We start from the raw sequence: 27,810 nt of genomic DNA, 5'->3' as shown, positions 1-27,810 counted from the left end.
TTTAATTTTTGCAATATATTTAAACAGTGATACTATTCACGATAATAACTGGAAATAAAAACTAACTGGCATTTTTCAAGTCTCATTAAATAAAATAAATATATATGTACTATATGGCATCAGTTCTGTGTACAATATATTTTATATTTGCTTTATTATTTGGTTGATATTTTACACTAACCATAATGCACCTGATTAGTGGCATGTTATTTACTAACCTAATGGTCAAGAGTACAGACCAGAGTGACTCATTTAGTCTTGAAGCAACTACTTTCATTTGAGCTAGCATATATTCAGGACAAATGGAGGTTTCATCTCGATTGCTAATAGTTTATGCAACACATCAACAGAGGTAACTGTTGCAGTTGGGCACCACTGATAGCTTCTTCTGTCTCAAACTGATTTTTTCCCTCTGTTCCTCTGTATAGAATAGTGGAAATCTATTGAAGAAGTCAGCACAAGGCTATTTCTGTGATTAAACACACCTGTTTTATGACAATTTATAAAAATTGGTGAGGTCTGTTTATAAATACAGTGGAACTGGTAAAGCAAATGTACAATTTTTAAAAACAGTCATATTTATCTTACTGTGCCAATAAAATAGCATACTATTTAGTTTGAAATCAATATATTTTTGCTATGATAGATTGTTTGTGACACCTATGGCTAATATAATACACTACCACATTTATCACTTAAGGATTTTGAAAAGCTCTTTCTTTTTGCAGAGCCATTGAATGGATTATTGGATCTATTTGATCATGAGGTACATCCACACGAAATTGACGAACCCCCCATAGATGCAGACTCATCACAGGCTGAACCTTGTACCTCAGTCCCTGATCAAGAGTCTTCTGAGTACCTAATAATGGAACCTTTATTTCCCATTTTTGAACTGGAAGAGGAAGAAGAGGAAGATGAAGACTGTGAAAATTCTACCGATGTTACAACTCCTCCAGCATTGCAGTTCATCAATGGAAAGCAACAGGTGACCAGCGCACCTAAAGACACAAAAGCTGAAGAAGCAAGAAGTGACCAAATTGAAAGTGTTACTCATTCAAAAAATGTCACATTTTCACACATCAATGAAACTAACACCCTAATACCTGAAACTGAGGCCTCTGGTACAATACAGCCAGGTGTATCTAGAGAAATAATAGGGGCATTTGAAGTTACACAACAACCTACAGTAGATGTTGCAATGTTGGAGCCTGTTTTAAGTAGTGATTTGGAAGTTGCCACTACAGATAAATCTGAGGTAACATCTATATATGGGCAACCTTCATTAGAACACTCAGAGACCTTAAAACATCATGGAACTGAATTTCAGCAAAGCTCAACTGAAGACTCCAAAATCTTGCCTTTGATTACTATGGAATCTTCTGGAGATGCTGCCATTGTCTCTGAGTTCTCAGGTGCTGTTGTTTCAGAAACTATTAAAATGACAATCAAAGAACATGCTATAAAAAGTTCAGCAGCAACTTCTGCTCCAAGTCCTGAGTTTGATACTGCTACTGCAGAAATAGGCACAAAAGACCATATGCCAGAAAAGAAAATCTCTGTTCTAAGAGATGATTATAAATCAACTGTTAAGCCTGTTAGACTTTCCCCATTGAAAACCTTTGTAGAAACAACAACAAGAAGTCATATACTGAAGTCTGTAGCAAGTCCTACTTCATTTATAATGCCAGAAGGCTCTGGAGATGTAGCAGAGGAGGCTGTTGCTAAAACTTCAGCTATGGTTACAGAGACTGTAGTTCCTGAAAAGATTTCAGTACAAGAAACTTTCTTAGGATCTGGCAAACTTCTGACAACAGAAATTACTGCCACTGTTTCAGGACCCTCCATTTCTTTGCATAAAGAAACTAGCACTACATCTTTCAGTTTTGACCAAAGTTCTGAAAAAACTGCTACCACCGCATCTGTTACTGGGTTAATTACCGAAAAAGGAGTTAGCAGTGCTCCTGAAACAGAAATGAAAATGAAAGAAGATGAAAAAGAAGCACAGAGCACTGTTCCTTTAACTAAGGAACATTCATCTACTGTTGAGATAGGAAAGTCAGTATTCAGTGATGCACAGGAAAGTTCTGGTTACCATATTGAAACTGTAGGTGAGGAATTCACTACTCTCAGCAAAATAATACTAATGACAGATGCCACGTGGCCTGAAAGCAAAGTGATTACCGCTGCTCCTTTTTCCACAGAGAAAAGCCTTTTTATAGATGAGGGATCTGGAGAAGAACTAACACACATTAGGAAAACCACTGGAGACATAATTTCAGGGGGTGTCACAACAAATGTGGTAAGTACCAATCCCCCATTTATTGAGCCAGGCTCTGGAGAAATTGCCTCACCTGCCATTACTGACGTTCTATTGGGGTCTGTGACTGGGAACATTGAAACACAAACAAAAAAGCAAGAAAGAGAGGGCTACAGCACAGATGCTTCATTTGTGGAATATACAGCAACTGTTGAAACAATTAAGTCAGGGTTAAGTACTGAATCAGATTACTCAGCTAAGGAAGCTGGAACTGGAAGGCAGGAATCCAAAGACTCTCTTAGTGCAGGTAAACCAGGGGAACAAAAACATGAAACAGAAGCTCGTTATATGATTACAACTCTTCCTTCTCAAGAACAGTCTTTTCCTCAGTCTAGAAAAGAGATGGCAACTCGTGTTGCAACAGAAGAACAAACTAAATACTTAGAAAGGCCTTGGGCCACATCTTCTGTGGAGACTGTAGTTGAAATCACTTCTCCTGATACCATTGTGACACATGCTATCAGCAGCATAAAGGCTGTAACTGAATCTACAGAAAGTGAAAGGGGAAAAGGCAGCTCTCCAATAATCTCAGCAGAGACAAATATTCTTATGGAGGTAGGTTCTGGAGAAGAATCAAGTGATGAGAGTGGAACCATAATACCAGTGGCACATAGTTCCACCAAAAAAGTACTTGGTACTACTTTCCCATTAATTGATCAGGGTTCTGGAAAAGTGGATTCTATCATTGAGTCTTTCACAGAAACTACAGCTTCACCACATTTAGCAGTTAGAAGACCAGAAACCCAAACAACAAAAGATGAAAGAGAAATTATCAGTGCACCCTCTGTAGATGGTTCTTTGGCTGTTGGGTCTTCAAATATAGACATAAGTACCAAAAGTGAAGTCACCACTGTTAGAACAGGAACTCCAAAAAAAGTCATTACTGAGGTAAAAGTGGAAGAGCAAATTCCTACAGAATTAGTAACTAGAACTTTTGGTATAAATCTTCCTTTGGAAGAAGAGATACATTCTGAGCAAACAATGTCCATAGAAACTACACAAAAAGCAGAAGATCCTTCTGGAATAACAACAAAAGATCCTATCATTAAAAGTACAGAATCTACCTTAGAAAAAATTGAAATTTCAGTTGTTTCCACAGTTAGTCCATTTTCAGAAGAAAAGAAACTGGAGATAATTCCTGGCACTGAATATATTGAAAAAATAATTCCATTTAATGATACTACCCTAGTAACTGAGTTCATAAAACTTGAAAGCAAAGATATAAACACTACCACTACACTTACAAAGAAAGAAAAAGATTTGGTACATAATATTTTCCCTACAGAAGACATTCATAGGTCACATTTGACCCCAAAGGATGACAAGCCAACCGATAAAGAGATAAGTAGTGACTCATTGTTTTCAGGACAAGGATCAGGAGATGAATTTATTAGTGTTCCATCAATGGTGCCACTGACTGTTGTGACTATAAAAGAAATCTTTACTTTAAGTCCTGAAACATTTCATCCTGAAAACATGGGACCAAAACTTGCCTCTGACACAGAATTTGCAAGTGGTCAGACTGAATCAAACAAGAATTCTAATGAAGAATTCAGACTATTCAGTTCTGTAACGGAGGCAGTTTCAGACACAACAGAAAAAATGTTCACTATGACTTCTGCTTCAGTTGAAGAGAGTTCTAGGGACTTCAGTATTAAAGAAGCTACCAAAAAAGAGACATTCCATTCTTTTTTCATCACTGAAGACTCTCACAAACAAGAATTTTTTCATTGGGTAAAAGAAAAGGAAACATATGGAGCACCAGCTACTACCGATCGAGTTGTTACGCAAGAGGAAACTTCCCAATTGATGACTAATGGAAATATAACTGCTGCCTCGATGAGATTCTTTAAAGAACACAGTCTTGAAACAGAGAAAGCACTTTCAACATCAACAATAAAAATGCCTCCCATACCACTGTATGAAAGTTCTGGAGAAGGATCTGGCTGGGTAGACACCCATTTGCAAAAGCTTGAAACAACAGTTGCTCCTCATGCTCAGACGGAAAACTATTCTGAAGCACTGAACACAGAGATAGCATTTAATGGATCACAAACTGTTTCAGTGTTGTTTTCCACCCAAACAGAAGAAAAAGAGATTGTACCAAGCCCAACTAGTGTCCAACCAAAGACATTTACAGGTGAGAGTTTAATAAACGATACAAGGATTTTTAATGAGATCACAGTAATTGAAGTACAACAAGGAATCACATCAGATGAAACAACAATCATAGATATGGATCATTCTAAATCAATGCATGAAGATATATTAACTGTGCAGACAACTCCAGATACAGAGACTCATTCAACATATGGCAATAATGACAGCATGGAAGTTGAAGTGAAGGAGTATGATTTAACATCTAATCTTTCTATTGCTGAAGAGAAATCATATGGATCTGGTGATAATCTTTCCATGACTATTTCCAGTAAGTCAATAAATACTGAATCAGTAACAACTGAAAATAGACCCAGACCAGATGATAAAGATTTTGGTTCAGGGGGTGTCACGCTGTTCACAACAGACACTCCCATCATTGCTGAACTCCCTGAACTGGATATTTTGCTTCCAACGATATCATCAGTGGCCAGCCCTCATGTGCCCCCCCGAGTCAGTGAAGAGGTCAAAGAATCTCCATTTGAAACTAAACATGTAACACCAAAAAATAAAACACAAGACCACCCTGAATCAAGTACTTTGTCTGATAACCAAGCAATAGCAGATCAAAGTGAAATAATCTCTACCTCGGGATATTCAGGAATGGGACAAGAAGAACCTGATGAGGAGAAGGGTTTGTATCCTTCTTTTAGACCAGACTTACCTACTAAGACAGAACAGGTTTTGCCAACAAACATGCCTGATGTAAGTCATGTTACCCCACGACTTCTATCCCAAAACTTAACAGAGTCACCTAATATAAGTGAAGTAAAACATCATGCAGTTTACACAGAAACAAAAATCACATCAGAAGAATCTGAAGAAACAGATTTAGAAAAATTTCTTCCTGTAACTCAAATGCCCAAATCTCCTGTAACTGTCTACCTGGTTAATGAAGTATCAGCATACCCTGAAGAAATCATTCCAAGTACTTTGCCATCAACTGATTCAGACAGGTTCAGTCAATCAGAACAAACTTTCAAAGAAGTTAGTGCTGATGTTGCAGCAACTTACAAACCACTCACCAAAGTGCTGTCCACTAAAACTGAGTCTCCACTAGACTTTTCTCCTGAACCTGAATCAGAAAGCACAACTGTTGAAAGTACTCCTGATTTTAGTGGACAGATAACAGACAGAACAAAGGAAGAATCTTCCATAATAGAATTGATTGCTGAGGAACCAGCAACCATTTCTGAAGATTCTCTATCAAAATATGTCATACCAACAGCTTTTATACATTCTGGAGGAACAATAGACACAGAGATTCCAGAAGTTAGCCCATCTGAAGATGAAACTTCAACAGAGAAAGTGAAAGATCCCAATGAAGTAGAGGAAAGCAGCAATGGGGGAGCTTTGCCAAGCCTATACACCACACCAGCTTCAGTTCCACATGAAAGTGTAGCAGCTGAAGTACTCAAGTCTGGCCAGGCAACTGTTGCAATGTTACCTTCATCTTCAACATCTCTGGATATAAGCCTGGAAACACAAATATCTGTGGTAAGACAGAAGGAGGCCACAACAATTTCATCTGATGTTGCAACAAAAATTACAGCCCCTGTAAACATTCCTGACTATAATAGACAGATAACCATAAACCCAGAAGACCTAAACACAGTTGAACTTGTAACTTCATCATTTTTCCTTCTGGAAGTTACTAATGGATCAGATTTCCTGATCGGCAATAGTGAAGGTTCAGTTGAAGGCACAGCAGTCCATATACCTGGTAAGATACAAATTTGATAAATATCTTAAGCTTGTTTTGTTACCTGCAAACATGTAAATGTTTTCTTTATGTTCTCTTGAAGACTTTATTCTATACTAAAATGATAGGTTTTAACAAACACGTGCTTATCTATGAAATATGATAATCAAACAAAATTTGGAAGACCATGAAGATAATGCATTTAAAAGCATCATACAATACTGAAGTTAATACAGTGGTGAAACCTACCCTGTACAAGTTCAAAGAAAACTAGGAGGCTAATCCAAAGCCCACTAATCATAAGGGACCTTCTGTTTGCATGAATGGGTTTAGGTTCAGATCTGAGATGATGAGAGATCATTGTACAAGAAAAGGAACATTGATTCTAACTCAGGATCCAGTTGTGGTTATTTTATTTTCAAGTTCCTATTGGATATGTAGATATATTTAACTTATCTGATGAATGTTGTAGCATTTACCTGACAATTGCACTGTACAATTATTTTACTAATTTAGTGGCTTTCATGGAATATTCCAGTTGACTTGGAAAACACATTAAGGGAACATCTACACAGCAGTATTATTTTGGAATAATGCCAGTTATTCCAAAATAACATAGTGAGCATCTACAGCAAGCCCAATATTTTGAAATAAAGTTGAAATAACGGGATTCTTACTCCAACTCCTGTAAACCTTATTGCATGAGGAGTAAGGGAAGTCGGGGGAAGAGTGCTCTATTTCGAAATAAGTACTGTGTAGATGTGCCCAAAGTCGAAATAAGCTATTTCGACTTAAGCTAGGCAATTGACGAAGGCCAAGTTGAGTAGCTTATTTCGAGTTTAGCTCTGCTGTGTAGACATGCCCTAAATGAACACTTCAAGTAATTGCATTCACTAATTGCAGACAAGTTTATCCATAATACAAATTTTTAAAAAATATACAAGATTAACCTCAAGACTGGCTAAAGAGTTTTTAAAAACCTCGGTTATTGAATAATGGTCAAATTTTCAGCAATCTGAGACTATGTCTACACTGCAGTGCTATTTTGGGGTACCTTCAGTATCCCAAAATGGCTATTCTGCATCTTTTGAGTTCACCCATTATTTCAAAAATATAATGGGCTCGCTATTCTGACGTCCCTGTAAACCTCATTCCATGAGGACCAAGGGACATTTTGGAATAGTGATTTATTTCAAAATAAGTGCTATGTAGACAGCACCAAATTTTGAAATTAATTTGAAATAAGCTACGCAATTTGCATTGCTCAAATTACATAGCTTATTTCAAGCTACGGTTGTAGTGTAGATGCACCCTGACTGGTTTGATGGAGCTTCCATCGAATATAAATGTAAATAAAAAATCCTTGGCTTGGACAGAGTTTGAGATAATGAAAGATACACAGATAAAATGATTTCTGTGTACAATATCTACTATTCATCAGGTGTCTGTATGTAGCTGGCAAGTTGGGTAAGAAATGGACTAATATTTTAAAATTGCTCAAATATCCTTGTTTTTCATCATTTTCCAAACAGCTTGGGTAACTAATTGAATCAATAGAAATACTTTGGATTGTGTCCTATATACCAGAAAGGACAAGCAAACAAATTAGGAAAATGTAAATGTTCCATGTCTTTGAATTAGATTATTTTTTGCTTCATATTCCTGTTCTGCATTCTCAGACTCCCAATAGCCATTACTTTCTTCTTGCAGGCCAGAAGTACAGTATGCATTGATTTGCTGAATGCTTAAGAGTGCAAAAAATACAGGTGTAGAGTGGCTACCTTTTGTATGAATATATGTTATGTATCAGTGATAGTTTTTAGTTGCTTATATTATGCACATATGTTTAACTTTGAACCAAGTTCAAATAAAGATCAGTAGACCTCTACAACAAGAAAAAAAATTTAAATGATGACATCGGTAAATGTTGGCGATTTCATGGCAGGTAAGTTTTTTATCTAAATATTTTGGTTTAGTTTCAAATATAGCTAGTAAGTTTGTTTTGAAAGTATGTTTTAAAGGAAGACAACTGTTGCATGATTTAGGGAAAGAATATTAATTAGCAAAAGACCCTTGCAAAGAAATAAGAGTGTTTGGGCAGTAGGTGGCTAAGTATGACAATCCAAAATGACAGCAGCGTGTGAGTTTGCTAAAAGATGCATGTTCTGGGTACCCAATCATTCCATATAAACTAACCCTGTTCAAAAGAATGCATTTTTCATCCATTTGTACACACGTTTAACTGTTTTGGCTATAATTAATTGCCATGTCACGCCAACTAAATCCTCAAATGAATTTTTGAGTTGCCAGAAACAGTATAAAATGTCATTCTAAAACCATAAAACATCTCTGAAAATGAATATTGTTCTCTGTCATGAATCTATAGCTATCAGTAAGGCTGAAAATTATGGTGATTGAAAATGACTACTCCAGGTAGTACAGAACTTTTGTAATGGTTTAAACTTTAATTGTTGTAAAGTGTCAAAGCAGAAATAAGGAACTACCCTTCTCCCTTAAAAGAATCAACAATTGAATATTTTAGATAATGTAGCAATTTTTCTTTCTTTAATTCATATAACAGGCCAAGATCCCTGCAAAAGTAATCCCTGCCTCCATAAGGGCACCTGTTATCCACGTGGCTCTTACTTCGTCTGCACATGTATGCCAGGTTTCAGTGGCGAGCAGTGTGAACTGGGTAAGATGATGCCAGGCTGAAAGCTTTTCTTGTACTGGATTGTCTGCAGATTGACTAGAATAACAATCTTTCGTATCTAAGATTTGTGAAAGGAATTATATATTACTATGCGACAGATGCTGAGGCTTTGAAGGATTCTGTAAGTTGGACCTGGGCCAGACAGAGAGAGGCGAAGAAAGAAACACCTGCTCCTTTTTCCTGCCACCCCCGCCTGGCCCCAACACACACGCACATTTAACTAGCAAGCAAGAAAAAAATACGGTGAAAGTAACAGTCTCTCAGGATTTAATCGCACACTTTCAAACTGTACTATATTTATGTGTGATCTTTTAGACGGTGCGGTTGTTTAACCTAGGACGGTTTTAAGTGCCTGTGAAACTGTTACTTAAGCACTGTTGTCAAACTAAAATACCCTTTTTATATTTTGATACTCAGTGGCTATCAGTAAGTCATCTTTGGACAAGATATTTGCATGAAATCTAGGTGAAAGTTTAACCGGTAGATATGCCAGAGTAAATTTCCTTAAGAGATTAGTTGTAGGTTCAGTTTTCATATTCAGACCTATTTGTCTCACAAATCTCTCTCAAACTCACAAGTCTTCATTCTTCTTTGTGGTCAGGAGACACCACTGTACAGATAGAATTTGGAGATGTATGGGTGTTTTAATACCAGATGCTAATATTTATTAGGACAGAGGAAACTTTTGTTTGATAAGTCCAGTGAAAATCTCTATCTATAAAGATTATTATCAATGAAGACACCTAATAATAAGCAGCAAAAAGCCTTTAAAAAGCTTTGCCCCAGTCATGCAGGAAGCGTGACATGAAAGGAATAGATAGACAGTACAATAAAATGCTAATGCCTGCAGTTTGCAGTCAGAAACTAGAAGCATTGTTTACATTGTGAGATAAGACTTGTATACCATGGTCACAGTCTAGAGAAATTGTACTCATCATGGAGATAATTAACGAGCTGAAGAAATCAGCTATATCCACTACAGCTCATCTTCTTTCACAGTGATAAATAGGAAATGCAGATAGAGATTAGCGAAATTAACCCAGGAGTCATACAGCTGGATTCAAAAACATGTAAATGTGGAATTGTTGTTCAATAGCTACCACTTTTCTGAGGTTATTTGTTTGTGGAAGTCATAATTCTCATGTGAAAAAAGCAGTAATGTAGTCTCTTTTGCAATGCTTTATTATTCATGAGTGAAATTGTTTTTAGTACCAATTCTGAATAAGGGTAAAAGGTGTTTCCCTATAAGAAGGTGAATACATGTTCATTACTCTTTTACATTTTGATATAGATGTTGATGAATGCCAGTCCAATCCTTGCAGGAATGGAGCCACATGTATTGATGGACTCAATACATTTACTTGTCTTTGTCTGCCAAGCTACGTAGGTGCTCTTTGCGAAAAAGGTAGGACATTAACAATTTTTTTTGCAATTTGTGACTAGTCAGGGGCCACTATGTAATCATCAAGTAAGCAAAACTCCCATTAGCTTTAGTGGGAATTTTACATGAGCAAAGACATCAGGAATAGGTCTTTCTTATGGACATGGGTATTTTTAGTAAGCTCTCCCTTGTGTTTCTTGGTTTCCATTCTCTTTCACGTTTGCTTATGATTATTGTTATATCCAATCAGAAAAGTCTTTGTTTATAGTTCTGCTAATGCAAATGTTGTTTGACCATTTGTGGGAATCCGTTTTTAGCCTCCTCAGGGCACGCTATGCTTATTACTCTGGAACTCCAGCTGTCTAAATGAAACTGCAATATGCTGTTCTTATGCAGTTTGATTGCTCCTACCGTGGTATCCAAAATCTGTTCTACTTAGGTATCCTAAGGGCTGAATTGCCCTATTAGTGATGCTACAGAATTGTCCCTCAATTAGAGGAGCAAAATGCCTCCTAGAACTCCCCAGTATGTAAGGAAAGGCACAAGTTGCTCTGCTGCTTTAAAGGGTGCCGTATACCACCACCATCTACACTGTTGGTCCTGGCTCTGCTAACCATTTCCTGTCTAACCTCCTTTGTAGCAATTAAGACAATATTCTTTGTTCAAGAGGCAGAATAGAAGAAATTTGTGGTGTTTGTAGGAGAAATGAACAAATAGGTGGATCAGAAGGGGCAGCAAGGAGAAATGGCCCAATAGGACAGAACAATAGTGTGGAAATCTTTAAAGGTAAGGGCACTCATGTCAGGCAGTGGCCCTGGTTGCTGGTCCATTCCAGGTTTCTTTTAGAGATTCTGGAGCTTCTTATATCCAGCTGAACACATCAACTCTGCAGGTTGTGTATGACTCTTTCAACAATGTCAAGTGTTTGTTTACTATAAATTCACTTCACTCATGATCAAATTTTAGAACAAAACCATCATGAGAGAGGCAGCAAATACACAGCAGGACAAAAACAAACTATAAATTGACCGAAAGAGTATAACAATGGAGACTGCAAGCACCGAAGGAAGATTTTTATTAGAAGTAAGAAATGTTAAGTTATGGTCTCATAGGTTACGTCTACACTTGCTTCCTAGTTCTAACTAGGGATGCAAATGTAGGCGACCGAAATCACTAATGAAGCGGGGATTTAAATATCCTGCATTTCATTAGCATAATCTCGCCTGCGCACTATTCTGCTTGCCAACTGATTCGAACCAGGCAGTGCACTCTGGGATGCGCTAGTTTGAATCAAACCCCTTGGTTCAAACTAACGTTACTCCTCAAAAAATGAGGATTAATGTTAGTTTGAACCAAGGGGTTTGATTCAAACTATTGCAACCCGGAGTGCACTGACTGTTTCGAATCAGCTGGCGAGCAGACTAGCGCGCGGGTGAGATTATGGTAATGAAGTGTGGGATATTTAAATCCCCACTTCATTAGCGATTTCGGTCGCCTACATTTGCATCCCTAGTTCGAACTAGGGAGCAAGTGTAGATGTACCCCTAGAGAGGAAATAAACAATATAAGTACAAAATGAGGGGAACATATCCAAATAGCTGCTCTCGCCATATTAAAGTAAGTGTATTTTAATCTTCAGCTCTGACCTAATGTCACTTTATTATGTAACTAAGCATTTGAGTTGCTGCAGTGTAAGGTGACATTCTGATTGGCAAGACAGCAGGCCTATGACAGTGCATATGCTTTACAATGTAGTCCACAATTTAGAACATGGACAGCTGGAAACCAGGACGCCATCACCAATTGTATCATCTGCCTATCAGCTTGGTATCTGTACTCCCAGCTTCTCCAGGCTGACTTTGTGGTCATTTAGAAAAAGGTTGCCAGGTAAAGATGACAACAGAGCTGTAAGAAGATCTCCTGGTAAATTCAGGAGAAACAGGCCACATGCCACTATTTTTCCATGTTCCAGTGCCTTATTGCACAGGAAACCCCTTTTATTTCAGTGGGACTATTCACACAGTAAGATACCTCCTTGATGTATGTAAGAGCAGCAAAATCTGGCCCATTGTTAAAATTAGTGGAGATGTTTCTAAGAGAAAAAGAAATGGTGCTTAAAGGTGTGTTTTTTCCCCCGGGCTAACAGAAATACTTTTCTTCCTCTTTTTTCTGCCACTGACTGGTTTCGCTCACGGAGTAGTCAAGTAGACCTCTACATGTAGCTGCATAAATGTTGGCAGTTTCAGGCTTACTTTTCATCCCAAACCTATTGGGTGAAATACAGTTCACAAGTTTTTCCAAGTGAACCTAAAGAGATTTGTTTGGTAGAGCTAAAACCTCTAAAGAATGACTAGTTGCACTCTCATCACAATCCAACTTTTCAGTAATCTGACATAGTCCACTGTTTGAAAGACTTTCTGAATCTGTTCTGCAAAACTAGAATTTGATAGTGTTTTTATAACAGAAGGAATAAATGTTCTCTTTTTTCCCCCAGCAAATCTATAGTACTGAATAGCCTTCAGAATCATGGTAGCTTTAATTTGCATTTTATGACCAACTTGAGAATACATTTAGGTGGTTAATGGGAACATTTCCTAGTTTGTCAATGAGAAACAGACCTCTGCTCATTCAGCTTTGGAATTTAAATTTCCTCCACTTAAAGTCCTGCAGTGGTTTGGGACCTGGGGAAAGTGTTCAGTGCCAAATTTCCATTTCACCAGACAAAATAAAACTGTATTGGCAATGCAAACACAGTTGTCTGGCAAGCTGTCTTTATTTCATGGCATCAGCTCTGACTTTGCTACATTGAAAATGCATCCAGAATGACAGAACGTGTCACCTCAGGGCTTCAGGAAAGGTGTAGGTGAGCATGCAAACATTATGTTCATTACTTGCATTTTATTTTTTGCTTGCAATACCTCCTCTTCCTTTCTGAGAACTTTCAAAATAAACGTAAAAAGCATCCACAATCTCACGGTCATGGAAGCTGAGTGCCCAATTACAGAGTACTTCTGAAAATCATGCTTTCACATAGGAGGCAAAAGGGAGAGATCAGAAAGCAACCAGATCTGTCCATCTTATAATTCCCCAAGGGCAAGGGAACTCTCAGCTGGTGCAGTCTGTTTCTACCTCCAATTCTGGGCATGAGTCAGGTTTAGGGAGGCAGTATTGCCAGAGCTCAGTACACTTTGGCTATGCTCAGCAGATACATTGTCCTTTAGAGATCTTTGCCAACTGGTGAAGGATGAGCAGCCTTCAGAGTACTTCCATCTATGCCATCACCTAGGGCAGAATAAATCCATTCTGAGAACGAGTGAGCTATAACTGCCTCCCTGACAGCCACCTTCCTCTGTCTCACCAAATGGAAACATAGTTCAGCAGAGAATCTGGGCCAAGAACTTCTTAAATGATGCAAGAGAAAGTTGTTGGACAAAATATTCTATTCTTCTATTCTTTCAGTAAACTCAAAGTGTTATTCAGAGAGACAATATTATTATTAATTATTATTATTATTATTTCCCATTCAGATTAAACTACTAGTGCAGATAAATACACCTGCTCTCTTATAAGTATCCCTTTCTGTCACTTATTTTTTTACCCATAATGCCCAACTTTTCAAAATACAACTATATCTATATATCCAAGCAGATAGTCCCTTGTTTGTAACTTTTCAGTGCATAATATCCAGGAAAAGTTTGTGTAAGCAAGCGAATTTGACTGCAGACTGAGGCAGTGGCTGCAAACCATTTAAGTAGGTGGTAACTCCACAGAAGTCTAGGGAGTTACACCAGTGTAAAGTTGATGGGAAACCATTTGGTGTGTTTAGACAAATGAGCTCATGACTTTGGGGTCTTTCATTTGTAACATATAAAGTGCTTTGTTATAGCGAGCTGCAGTATGATAATCGTCTTTCATAATGAGGAATACTTCTCCACAAATTAGTGGGACTGGTCATAGGATAAGTTAATATGCAATATATGTAAGTGTGTCATAATGTAGCCTATGATGACGATTTCTCAATATTGCTCTGTCTTTACTCAGGTTGAAAAGTACTTTACTGCACAAATAGTCCCATTTTTATCAGTGGGACTATTTGGGTAATAGTATGCTATATAACCTGGCTAAGAGAGGCAACAATTTCACCATTGGCTTCTAGAATATGATATGGGAGTGTCTAACAGAAAACAATGGATTTGCTCTTTCTCCTCCCCCCTCTTTCCTTATCTGGATCAGTTTTCCTTTTGTTTCATCTCTCTCTCTCTTTATTCTGACTGATCCACCTGCTCTGAAGGTGATGCATTTTTGTTTTAAAATTAAAGTGAAGTTTGGCTTCCATTGTGCTGAAACTCTGTAGACACTCTCATAGCTTACCCTGTTTACTGAATGCAGCTGTGCTCACAGACTGCCAAAATGGCACATATTCGTTTATTAGTAGACATCCCTCAGTAGGGTAATTCAACAAAACGACTTCTTTTTTCTTCCAAGTCCCCAACACAAAACAAATGTTTTCTTCATTATTAGCAACATTGCTTTTCAAATTTGAGATCCCTGTCCAAATGTTTGTGATTACTGTTTCCTCAGCTGATTCATTTTTTTCTCCCAGTTGTAATACCTTGGGCAAGCAGAAAGGTGCAGAAAGGTTTATTGCAAGGACTCTCTTTGGAAACAGATAGTTTCTAGCTTACATCTTATAGCTGAGAGGATTCTTGAATATTTACTAGAGAAGTAGTTTATCTTTGAGAGGTCTGGGCTAATGGGACACTGACTTTCATTCATTACCTGAGTCCGGAGACATTGAGAAAGTTCACAGCTGAGCAAGACTCATTTTGCATTGTAGGATCTAAACTTCAGCCTTTGTGTTCTTAATCCTCTTATGGAATTTGTTTGAAAATATTGCAACTACTGGAAGCAGCCTATAGCTGATGTTGCATACCTGCCCATTTACTATGTTTGGAGAGCTATACAGCTATAGGGGCTGTTTCAAGGAACAAAAGTGTGTGGGTGACTCCTGGCACACATTTCTGGAAACAAATCTCTAAATTATAATAAACCTTTGGGCAAGCAAGACAACTTTGAAAACCCCATAAACATAGCAGTCAGTGCTTCAGTCTTTCCAATACATTTTGGGATCAGTTTACACAAAGCTATGATTACCTTTCAGGAAACAAAGTGTGTGCATGCAATGTAAGATGGCTAAGTATTCCCACCAAAATTATTCACCAGTGGACACTGACCAGATAGGAAATGTACTGCCATGGGTGCAGCTAGACTCCCATGTGCAAGAAAGGCATTTGCATTGGCACAAGCACTGAAATCCTATTGTAGGCAAAGCCTTCATTTTCTGGGAAGAATATTCACCAATGATCTTTTGAGACTGTAAACAAATGATAATCCTTCTTTTCTTCAAGGTTAATAAGGCTAAAGAGAAGGGGTTTGATACAGTGTATGTTTCTAGCACTGATAATTAAAGGCCTCATATTAGTTACTATTTTAAATGCAGTCTCTGTGTTCAAGCCTCACATCCACCTCACACATGATTTAGCTGGCATCCCCAGTGAACAGTCACTGCATTGGCATGGCTCAGTTCTGCATAATCCTTGAGCTCTCTCTCTCTCTCTGTTATATCAAATTCTGCTTGTTGTTATTGACTTCCTTTCTCTGAGATGAGGCTCCTAACCAAGTTGAGTAATGAGATTTGAAGGGTCCACCATGAAGGACAGCACACTTAGTGCTATGTGGTTAAACAAAACCTCTAGACAGCCACAGACAGACAAAACTTAAAAATCAGCCAGCTCAAGGAGATTAAGTGCCAACTGTTGCATGTGCCTACATTCCTGGGTAGAAAAAAACTCTGTGCTGTAAATTACATGCTCTCTCCATAGCTGAGATTCTTTAAAGTATGAACAGCTTTTTCACAACTTGACTTGTCTAGTATAAAAATGTACGTGTATTCTAACCAATGCTTCTCCAGCATGGCAATTGCTCTAATACAGTGGTGGGCAAACTGCGGCCTGTGGGCTGCATGGAACCCATTGGGTTCTGTGTGTGACCCGTGATACATTGTGGCCGATGTACAGGGTCGCCAGATTCTGATGGTTTCTATCTGCATAGTTATTTTCCTACCTGTGCTACTAAAATGATGGGCATGTAAGGTAAGGGCGCATGAACTGAGGTGTGTACTGATTACATGCATAGATTGTGAGAGCCGGGCACTCCCTCTGCATCCAATCAAAGCACTGCTGCAATTCAATAGGCATACCCCAAAAATTCTAGGTGCACAAGTGTAGTTAGCAAAACCACCCTGTCCTGTGAGACCATCTTGGTTACAAGAATCTTGCGGCCCACTGAGATGGGGGGCCACCTATGTGGCCCACTCAGACTACATGTACACTGCAGGAGTTTTGCGGAAGAAGAAATGCAAATGGAGCGCTAATTTGCATGTCTCGTGCTCTCATTTGCATATCTTCTTCCCATCCTTTTTGCGGAAGAGCTTTTTGCGATAAAAAGCCCTGTGTAGATGGGGCCATTTGTCAGAAAAAAATCCCTTTTGCACAAGACCTTTATTCCTCAAAAAATGAGTTTTACAGGCTCTTGCACAAAAGAGTTTTTTTCCAACAAATGGCCCTGTCTACACAGGGCTTTTTATCGCAAAAGCATCTTCCGCAAAAAAGATCGGAAGAAGATATGCAAATGAAAGTGCGAGATATGCAAATGAGCACACCATTTGCATTTCCTCTATCGCAAAACACCTGCAGTGTAGACGTAGCCTCACTAGCCTAGGTTGCCCATCACTGCTGTAATACATAACTTCCAGTTAAAAGCTAAGAAATGTTCTAATTAAGGAATTAGCATACATGGTATAAATAGATGGCTACAGCTCCCTTATATACAGCTAGGCTGTAGGAATAAAAGATCCTCCGGAAAAGGGCTTTATTCCGGAGGATCACGCCAGTCTAGATGCTCTTTTCCGGCTTTTCCCCAAGCCGGAAAAAAAGTGGTGGCCATGTTTATTTAAATCCCGCGGGGGATATTTAAATCCCCCGCGGATTTCCCTATTCTGACTTGCTTGCTTTGCATGCCTCTCCCGGAGAAGGGGCCAGTCTAGACGTAGCCCTAGAGTCCCTGGGGCCACATCCTACCATTGACTTAAGTAAAAATCCCAATTCCCACCTCCTAAGGTCCCCAAATAATGTAATTTATATACAGTTACTAGATCATTGACATACAGAGCTGTGTGGGGAATCCTGAGGTGGTATAAACTTGGCTCTGTGCCCTTCTTGCATAGGGACCAATAGGGGAGAGGTGGTTGAGCTAGGGGCATGTTCATGTGTTTTGAAAAGGGTGTGGTGAGAGCCTGCTAATTCTCTAGTGGTCCTCAGCTGGTGCAATGGTACGATTCCACCCAGCATAACTTAGAGCAGTCCATAGATTGCACTAAATCATGCTGGGATCACTTCTCTCCTGCTCCTTCTAATTTCCTCCCATTGGGTCTTGCATCTAATAAGAGGAGCTGGTTCACTCTTTTAAAACTGTTCTTACTATAAAACTGTTTGTCCTTGTGATCTCTTTGTACAGTGAAAACAAAATCAAAGTGAATATAGACACTTTACAGCATCTGTTCTGCCTTTGGCAGCCTTACCTTGACATTATAATTAATATCAACCCTACAAACTGCTACAGTTCCAAAGCTCACATTTATGTCTATTTATCAGGAGAGAAATATTGGCTGATGTGAGCTTATCAGTACTACCCCTCATCCAAGCACAATGTGCAGTTCATTACTTTATACTCCAGCTTTATAGTTGTCTTTAGAAATTGATACCTAAGTTTACTACAGTCTACTCCTTCTTTTTGGCCAACCTTAATCTTTGCTGAGATAGCACTTCAACTTTGCATCTGCTAGATGAACAATGACAGTTACTTTTCTCCATGGCCATTTTCAATCAGCAGTCCTTCATAGTAATAGAACAAAGTAACTCAAAGCATTATTTGCTTAATAGCCCCACAAAACTAAACAATAAAAAGTATAGAGCCAGGACAACCTTAAATCCAAACAGAGCACCCGAATTTAATTCTTTCAGAGTTATAGAATAAATAATGCCTATTTGAGAGAGTCACGATCTGGCATAACGTGCTAATTCAGAGGTTACAGATTAATATGCAAAGCATATTTTTACTTATGGCTAAAGAAGAAATTTAGTAAATATAAAAGTACTGAAGACTTGAATTAGAATTACAGGGTCAGTGCTTTTTTTAAATCTGTGGTGCTTAGGTTGTGTTTTCCTGAGCCTTTAATAGCAGAATCCTCTGTCCACTTGCATAAATCTCAAGCGTGCCTCTCTTGTGTTTCTTGTTTACTTGTCACAGATACAGAGACTTGTGATTATGGTTGGCATAAGTTCCAAGGACAATGCTACAAATACTTTGCCCATCGCCGCACATGGGATGCAGCCGAAAGAGAGTGTCGTCTCCAGGGAGCTCACCTCACAAGCATCTTGTCTCATGAAGAGCAGATATTTGTGAACCGTACGTACCATTAGGATTCCGCTCAGCAACACTGGGTTGAGGATAGAGCATAGTTACACATACTGAGAAAACACCATCCAGACCTCTAAATACTTTTCATTTTTCCCTTCTAAAATATGCCTCCTTGTTTGATTTTTTTTAAAAGGAAGGCCCCATGTCTCGACCATTCCTTCTGTTGTTAATTTTGTGTTAATCATGATCTGCAGTGGGGAAATGTCTGATCTTCAGAGAAAATCGCCTTTCTGCCCCTAAAATTTTAGGTCCTGAGAAAAAGACAAGAAAAGACAAAGAAGTTCAGTACTTTAATCTGGAGACTTTGTTCTAGCCTTACTGTTTAGACAATCTGATTCTGTGGGACATCCTAAATAGGACTTCACAGACACAAAGCATTAATCACTTTGGGTATGTCTACACTGCCACCCTAGTTCGAACTAGGGTGGCTAATGTAGGCATTCGAAGTTGCAAATGAAGCCCGGGATTTAAATATCCCGGGCTTCATTTGCATCTTGCTGGGTGCCACCATTTTTAAATCCCTGTTAGTGCGGACTCCGTGCCCGCGGCTACACGCGGCACGGAGTAGGTACAGGCAGTCCCCGGGTTACGTACAAGATAGGGACTGTAGGTTTGTTCTTAAGTTGAATTTGTATGTAAGTCGGAACTGGTACATATTGTAAGGGAAACTCTAGCCGAACATTTCTCCAGGGCTCAGTTTTATTCTCCCACACCTCACTTCCCTCAGTCCTTTATTCTCAAGCTGAGGTGTCTACTGAGAAAAGCCGCTCCGCGTCTCCCTGGTCTGCTGGGGGGGGGGGGGGGGCGCTAGCTTCGCGTCTCCCTGGTCTGCTGGGGGAAAGCAGCTAGTGCGGGGTTGCCTCACCCCGTTTGTAAGTAGGGATCCGATGTAAGTTGGATCCATGTAACCCGGGGACTGCCTGTAGTTCGAATTAGGCTCTCTAATCCGAACTACTGGTACACCTCGTTCCACGCCCGGCAAGATGCAAATAAAGCCCGGGATATTTAAATCCCGGGCTTCATTTGCAACTTCGAATGCCTACATTAGCCACCCTAGTTCGAACTAGGGTGGCAGTGCAGACATACCCATCTATGTTACATTACAAGACAGATTCAGCCTTGTGATACTCATCACAGCATGAGGTGCTGTCTGCACATACTGAGTAATATTTTTGATTAAACTGTTTGGAGATGTTTATTTTCTAATTGTCATACTTTGTTCTAAGATTTGGGTCACTTGTTCGGTCTCTGAATATCTTCTTGTAAGAAACACTTTGGGTCTTTCATGATATATCTCCATAGGGATAAAAGATGCACAGTATCTAAGCCATAGCTGGCTTAGATCAGCTGATTCAGGCTGGCAGGACTCCGGCTGCAGAGCTAAAAATCTTTCTGCAGATGTTTGGGTTTAGGCTAGAGCCTGAGTTGTAGGACCCTCTACCCTCCATCCCAAGTCCAAACATCTACATACAAATTGTTCAGCCTCAGAGCCCTATGAGCCTGGGTCAGCTGATCTGGACCAGTCCAGTTGGTAGTGATTCCTGACAAGTCTGCAGGTTTCTGACTTTCTGCCACAGAGTTTGGCACATCTCTCCTGTAAATGTCACTGAAACTTTTAACACTACTAAGGAAGAGAAAATACTTATTTAATTACAGTAAAGAGTTGAGGTAAGTTTGTTTTCCCATTTAATTATCAGTACCTGACTTTAAACTGCTGGGCTAGGTAGAAAGCTAATCAGATCTTCTGGGATGTGCAGGATAAAAGGAAGATAGTATAGGCAAGAGACTATATTTTTGTAGATTTCCTGAATTAAAATAAAAAGGCTAAAAATGAGCCTGTAAATTTTTTTGTGCATGCTTAGTGAATGCTATTTAAGAACAGGAAGTCTGATTCATTCTGTGATTTTTTTTTAATTTTCTTTGATGAATGTTCTCCCTTTTATGGGAAAGTTAATAAAAATATCTTTGTGGTATCTTTCCTGTTAGGAGTTGGGCATGACTACCAGTGGATTGGTCTCAATGACAAGATGTTTGAGCATGACTTCCGCTGGACCGATGGGAGCACACTGGTAAGATGTCTTAAAAAGAAAAAGCTAATTTGAAAGCCTTTTTGGTGATTTATCAAATAGCCATTGGAAATGGGGAAAAAAAAGGTCAGACTTCAGAATCAATAAAATAGCCAAATGTTCACCCCAGCAAATTTCCATGCTTGGGATTGCTACCTTTTCTTATCATTATGGTAGTGCCGAAAGGGTGCTATTCAATCCACACATTGAGAGATGTTTATCCTCTAAGGCCCAGATCCTGATCCCTGGTGGAACTGCTTTGAACTTATTTGCTTATATGGTGTGGGGGAAAAAAGGCTATAAAGTTGATATATTCTGCTGCCTGATGAGTCCCTCAGCATAGGGGAATTCTCAGGCTGTCTAGGGGGCGCATAATGGTTCCTATATCTCCCCTCCTATTACCCCAAGAATGCCTTCTCCATGATAGGCTAAGGCATGTCTACACTACAACCTTAACTTGACCTATGTAATTATTGCAGTGGCTGATGTCCACACTAACCCCCTTCTATTGGTGGTGCTTTTATCCTCACCAGAGCACTTCTACCAACTGAAAAGGAGCAGTGTGGGGGACTGAGAGCTAGAGCTCACAGCTGCGTGCAGTTCTCTGCCAGAAGCCTACTTGCCCCTGGGGCTTCTTGCCTTCCTGCTCCCAGCCAAGATCAGGAGAAAGCCAGCTGGGGCTTCTTGTGCCTGGCAGAGAGATCAATGAGTCCGGTTGGCTGCCATGCTCTCAACAGGGAGCTGAGAATGCCAGGTAGTGCAGCCAGGCTTCCAGTTGAGCCTCAGTGAAGCCAGAATTCCAGCAGAGAGCAGTGACTCTCAGTGGAGAGCTCACTTTGTGGAACCCAGTGGCAGCCCAAGCCAGGAGCCTAGGTATCCGCCATCTTGACAGTGGAGACCAATGTAATTGACAAGACAGGCAACAGCTGATATAAGTAATTCAGTGTCTACACAGACAATACATCACTCTAACTTCACAGACATAAGTCCTACGCCTCTTATGGAACTGGAATTATTTCGTACAATGGAGCACTTACGTTGGGGGGACAAGGCTGTAGTGTAACCCTAACCCTACGATGTGGGAGTACTATTGATATCTTTATAGCATCAAAGCAATAAGGAAAAAATAAGTAGATGGGGAAAGAAAATATTCACTCCCCACCTTCAGCTAAACTAATTCACCCAAGCCAAAGTATTCAGTCTTTTTCTTAAAAGAGACAGGTGATTTACAACCAGTATAACATCCTTTGATACACACTATATAAACTGATTGGTCATGCTTATTTTTTCCTTTGTGAACCCTTCTCTAACCAGGAAACATCTGGTCCTCAGGTCACATACATACAGACTATGTTGCAATAGTTTGTATGTATGTGACTGCTTATCACATAGATATGGTGTCTTTAGTAAGAATTCTGAAACAAAGCTGATTTGATTAATTGACACTTGATGTAAATAGAGGATTAAAGACTTTTCCAAGATTTTTCAGTGTTATGTGAACGATAATTTCTTACAGGTGAGTGAAAAATAAAAGAAAACAAATCAAACTTTTCTATGTGCTTGTTTTAGTGCTGGAACTAATCTCCTTAATTGAGCCTGGAGGCACAAATCTTTTGGACTATAGGGAGAGGAAGTTTGCTACTCTACATTGCTTCCTCCTATTCTTGGGAGTCTGGCACCTTTCGATCCATTCGCTTTGTTTATCCCTTTCTTCTCCTAAGCTCAGGCATAATCTAGCCCTTATCTGTGTAAGGGCATATCTTTGCATTGGTAAATACTAAGCAAGATGTAACTTGCACATTGCAAAGGCAAATTTGGTATGACACAAGCTAACAAAAATCAGGAAATTAAAAGCCAGAGTTGATTCTTTATTTTCAACATGTTGCTGGGCAAACTTGGGTGTTAAATTCAAAGTTAAAGAAAAAAATGTAAGAAGAGAAGACATTTTCAGGGCAGTGTAAGACCATCTGCTAAAGAGGTCTTATTTTCTAAAAAATTATCTTTATCCCACTTTCCTACTCTCAGTCCCTTTCTCTGGGAACAATCTATGTGTGTCTTGAACTCATAGCCCATAGCCAGTTATTCCGTGTGTGAAATGTTCTGTGCATGCAGTGAATCTGCATGTGTTTTCTGTTTGCTTACCGTAGCCTCATTTTTTAGATTCTTTTCCATAATTTTTGTCTCCTCCACTGGACCATTTATCACTATTAATTGTTGGACTCTACATACATGTTCCAGTTACATCTTGGTCAAAGGTGCAAGCACTGCCCTTAATGTATCAGGTGCATCTTCAGATTCTATTGATTTGAATACAATGCTAACAATGAAAGCCCTGTGCGTGCTGTTGCAGGTAAGCACCTGCAGTATAGGCGTTAGCCCTATTGATCCAGTTTGTAATCATGAAAGCTGACATTATGTCACCATAGGTAAGTTTACAACAAAAAAGGAACTCAGTAATATGCCCTCTTAACTTCAATTTCTTAGATTAGAGAGGGGTCTGCCTATAAATCCTGACTCCAAGCTATCCTGAATTTTTGATTAGCAGAGGCCCTAGCAGAGATCTAGCATTGTTCATGCTGTACTTAGCTCTGTTGGTTTAAAGGCACTAGTTTACCCAGTAAACTGAAGATTCCTCTGGCATCAGAATTGTCTCAGGAATGAGTTCAGAGAGTTCTGCTACACTAATGGTCTCTTACTGGATTAGCGGCTATTTCGTGATTACCAGGGGGCAAACCAGTCCTCACTTGGCCGCAAAGTGCCGAGGATGTAAAGCTGCTTTTGTCTTATTACTGTACTCATTTGATAGAGTGTCAAGAGCAGCTCAGTCAGCAGCTGAAGAGTATGCCCATGCTTCCTTTAAATATTGTTTACAAACAATTATAAGACTAGTGTGTAAAAATATTAAAGAAGTTTACCTTCTGAAATAGATGACGACAATGGAAATCCTGACACAGTCTTATCCAGTGTGGCCCAAATGAAATAACTATGGCAAACAGTATATATTACTGTCACATATTGGGGATGGTATTCACTCTGGTTGCTTTGTTATTCTGTGTGTGATTCCTACTGTCTTCTCTGGATGAGAACTCCTGAGGGGAGGCATGTAGGAAATGGTCCAGGCAAGCCTGTCACCTGAGTTAGGTGGAGGATCCAGTCAGGAGACACTTTGCCCAGGAATCTGAAGAAAGGAGGGGGTGTAACAGCCTGGAGGGCTGTAATCAGTTGCTGGGTGTGAGAGTTAGTTTTCAGCTGGTTTGGAGAGAAGGGAGCCTAGTTGGCTTGGGGGCCCAGAGCAGTAGCTCTGGTCCCCTTTTCCCCAAGATGAATTATACTAAATGCTCCTGGTTCCTGTTAGTAATGTAATAGTATTGTGGATTAACCAATTAATCGATAAGCAAAAGCTTATAGGTAAATGCTATTGACTTCATGCATTTCCCCCCCTCCACCCACCTCTTGCCAGTACATTTTTTATCAGGCTGGCCAGCAGCTCAGCTCAGTCCCAGCTTGCACTGGGTCCTGGACCTACCCCTGCTGCAGCTCTGCACTTGAAGTGTATTAGGAGCCAGGCAGGCAGGCAGCCCGGCTCAGTTCCGGCTTGTGCCGGGTCCAGGAGCTCAGACCCCTCCCCTCCCAGACAGGGGCTGCCTGGGGACTATAGAATAGTCAACTAGCCAATAAGAATTCATGAGGTGAATCGATTATTCAGTTAACCGATATTTAACATCCCTAGTTCCTGTAACAATAAAACTGTGCTACGCTGTGTCCCTGTCAATGAATAAACCTTCTGTTCTACTTGCTGGATGAGAGTCCCATCTGACTATGGATGGGGGTGCAGGATCTGGTGACTCCTGCACACTCCGTTAAAATTGCCACATCACCATGATTTCTCCTTGGCTTATATTTTCAATCTGGGCAAAGCAAGCAGGAATCAGGAATCTATGAACCTCAAACTCTACCACTGGAGATTGGGAATGAGGTTTGAGTTACTTTGGTGCACATTTTCCATGAAGATGAGGAAATCCACAACATAATTATTCAATCTATTGCAGGGAATTCTTTTGTCAAGTGGTGGCATGTATTTTATTAGTACAGTTTTGGGAAAAAGGCTCAAATGTACTTTTTACTTGCATCTAAAAGATATTTAGAACAATGAATTAAATGGAAGGAAGGAAGTGCCAACCATGTTAAATACGATCAGAGTTGGATGCTTACGTTGATTAGTTTGTACCAAGACTAAATCCATCACTTAGATGTTCACACTCATTTCTACCTGCCTTCAATGAGAATTACATGAGCCAATACAAAATCAAAATGTTGTCCTTGCCCTCTCTCTCTTCCACTGCTTTAAAAATTCTCTTATAAGTTTACATAAGATCAGTGTTGAAGTGTTAACATGATGAAATGTGATGGATCAATAAAATGAGCTTTTTTATCAGCCTATTAATGAAGGTTTAAGTGACAATATACAGTTGAGGAAAAATCTGGCAGTATATAATCAGATGAAAAGTTTTATTTCAATTCACTGAGAATTATTTTGTAGATTACAGGAGATCCATTCATGTCATGTCTGTATTTTTAAAAAAATGTATTTGAGAAGTTTATGGCCAAGAGTTTAAAAAATGAGAGCCAAAAGTTAAGCTTTTGAAAAGTAGATCTCTTACATCAAAGCTCAGAACACCTACCAGCTCCCTCTGGCAAGCACTCAGCAATGTGAAAATCAGACCATTTGTTTAAGTACCATTTTTCAAGAGCCTATCTATAAGCAGCTCCTTTTGAAAATCTTGGCCTTTGTTTTTCTCATGGAAATGGTCAGCTGCTTGCAATTTATCAAAAGCAGCAACAATAAAACTGCTCTTTATTTCCAATGCATAGTTTTCATTCATCAGCTGGCATTTATATGTGGTTAGAAATGATAATTCCACTAAGTGAGGCAAGTCTTGGAATCCAGGAAGATTTACAGGTTGTAAATATATGAACTGATCACTAGGCAGAATTTCTGAGAGAAAATGTACAGATCATTGACAAACCATCAAGGAGCAAATGGATTCACTGTGAATGCAAATAATAAAAAGAAATATTTCTGTGGGCCAAATTATGTTTGAGTCAACATATGAGTCAAATATGAGCCAATAGCGTGACACTGTTTCAAAAAAAAGCAAACATGATTCTGGGATGTAGTTGTAACCACCACCAAGGCGGGTTTGAACCTAGGGAGGTGACTATAGGAGCCTCTACCCTCTGAGCTAAAAGCCAGCTGCCTCCCAGCCCTGCTGTAGAGGTCTCTTAATGGAGATTGCCTATCTCCTAGAACTGGAAGGGACGTTGAAAGGTAATCGAGTCCAGTCCCCTGCCTTCTCAGCAGGACCAAGTACCATCCCTGATGAATTTTTGCCCCAAATCCCTAAATGGCCTCCGCAAGGATTGAACTCACAACCCTGGGTTTAGCAGGATCTTAACTGTTGCAGTGGTCTAGGTGCCTCTTGCATTACTCAGTAACCACACTAGGGCTATGTCTATACTGGCGGGTTGTTGCGCCAGAAGTATGCAAATGAGGCTAAGCGTGGAATATCACCAAGCCTCATTTGTATACCTAATGAGCCACCATTTTTGCGGAAGAGGCTCTTGCGCTAGAAGGAGCTGTCTACACTGCCCCTTCTTGCGCAAGAAAAACCCTCTTGCTCAATGCCGCTACACTGATTATTTTCAGGAATAACGGCATTGAGCAAGAGGGTTTTTCTTGCAGAAGAAGGGGCAGTGTAGACAGCTCCTTCTGGCGCAAGAGCCTCTTCCGCAAAAATGGCAGCTTGTTAGGTATGCAAATGAAGCTCGGCAATATTCCACGCTTAGCCTCATTTGCATACTTCTGGCGCAACAACCCGCCAGTGTAGACATAGCCTAGGTGTGTGGGTTACACAGTAACAGGAGTGTTGTGAGAAAGATATGAGAAGTCAAACTTCCACTCTATTCTGTACTGATTAGGCTGCAGTTGGAGTATTGTGTCCAGTTCTGGGCATCATATTTTAAGAAAACGTGGAAAAATTGAGAAGGACCAGAGAAGAGCAACAGAAATGACTAAAGGCCTAGAAAACACGAGCTATGAGGGAAGATGGAAGAATTGGGCTTGTTTAGTTTAGAAAAGAGAGAAACTTAGGATTGTAAAGAACACAACACCTTGAATTTCACCCAGAAGTCCACAGGTAGCCAGTGCAGCTCCCAGATCACAACAAGTGCTGTTTGATCTCAACAAACAATTCTAATTAACAAGTAGGCTACTGCATTCTGGGCTAAGTTCAGCTGTAAATGGTCTCAGGATAGAAATTATTGACCACTGCCACTGACAAAATTTCAGATCAATGGCCGTGTTTAAAATAAGATGGGCTACCATCAAGGAAATCTGCAGACTACACATTTTTCCATAATTGCTCAGCTTCAGCCTTTTCACTACTCTTTCCCAAAATAGGACATACAGAAGCAGCCTTTAACTAGTGAGGTCCTCAGCTTCAAGTCTTGATAGTCTTGTTAGTGAATAAGTGGCGACCAGAATCCTTTTAGAACTTTTTTTTGCAATACTGGCTGGAATTTAAGCAGTGTTTCCTCTCACAACATTGCTCTGCACCCATGAATGCAACAGGCTACATTTGAATTATATACTATGCCAGAGAGAATATGTTAACCATGGAATTGGAACCCATAAGATACTTGCCTGTCATGTTGTTCTGTAGTTTGGTACTGTGTGTTCCTTGGACGAGGCTCTTTTCTACTAGTTCCTAATTTGGGAACTAAAACACATATGTGTGAGAGTTTGTTTTCATAAGCATTTTTGAAAAATCAAAATAGCGATTTGCCTTAAAACGTATTCTTAACCCAGTTCTATTCACTTTTTGTGCAAGCGCTTCTATGTCTATTTTTCTTTCACCTGAATGTATGGGTAGG

General features: G+C 39.6%; 1 protein-coding gene across 2 annotated transcripts in view; it reads left to right on the top strand.

Annotated features, from left to right (window-relative positions):
- VCAN (versican) overlaps nt 1-27,810 on the top strand; it is a 158,352-nt gene that overhangs the window by 116,196 nt on the left and 14,346 nt on the right. For both annotated transcript variants that reach the window (XM_075932193.1, XM_075932194.1), the window contains 5 exons: nt 729-6,200; nt 8,761-8,874; nt 10,184-10,297; nt 18,641-18,799; nt 20,798-20,880. In XM_075932193.1, coding sequence (XP_075788308.1) covers nt 729-6,200; nt 8,761-8,874; nt 10,184-10,297; nt 18,641-18,799; nt 20,798-20,880 — 5,942 coding nt within the window. The remainder of the gene's footprint in view (nt 1-728; nt 6,201-8,760; nt 8,875-10,183; nt 10,298-18,640; nt 18,800-20,797; nt 20,881-27,810) is intronic.

Source organism: Pelodiscus sinensis, chromosome 6 (genome assembly GCF_049634645.1).
Source record: "Pelodiscus sinensis isolate JC-2024 chromosome 6, ASM4963464v1, whole genome shotgun sequence".
NCBI lineage: Eukaryota > Metazoa > Chordata > Testudines > Trionychidae > Pelodiscus > Pelodiscus sinensis.
This window is presented reverse-complemented; position numbering and strand designations above follow the sequence as displayed.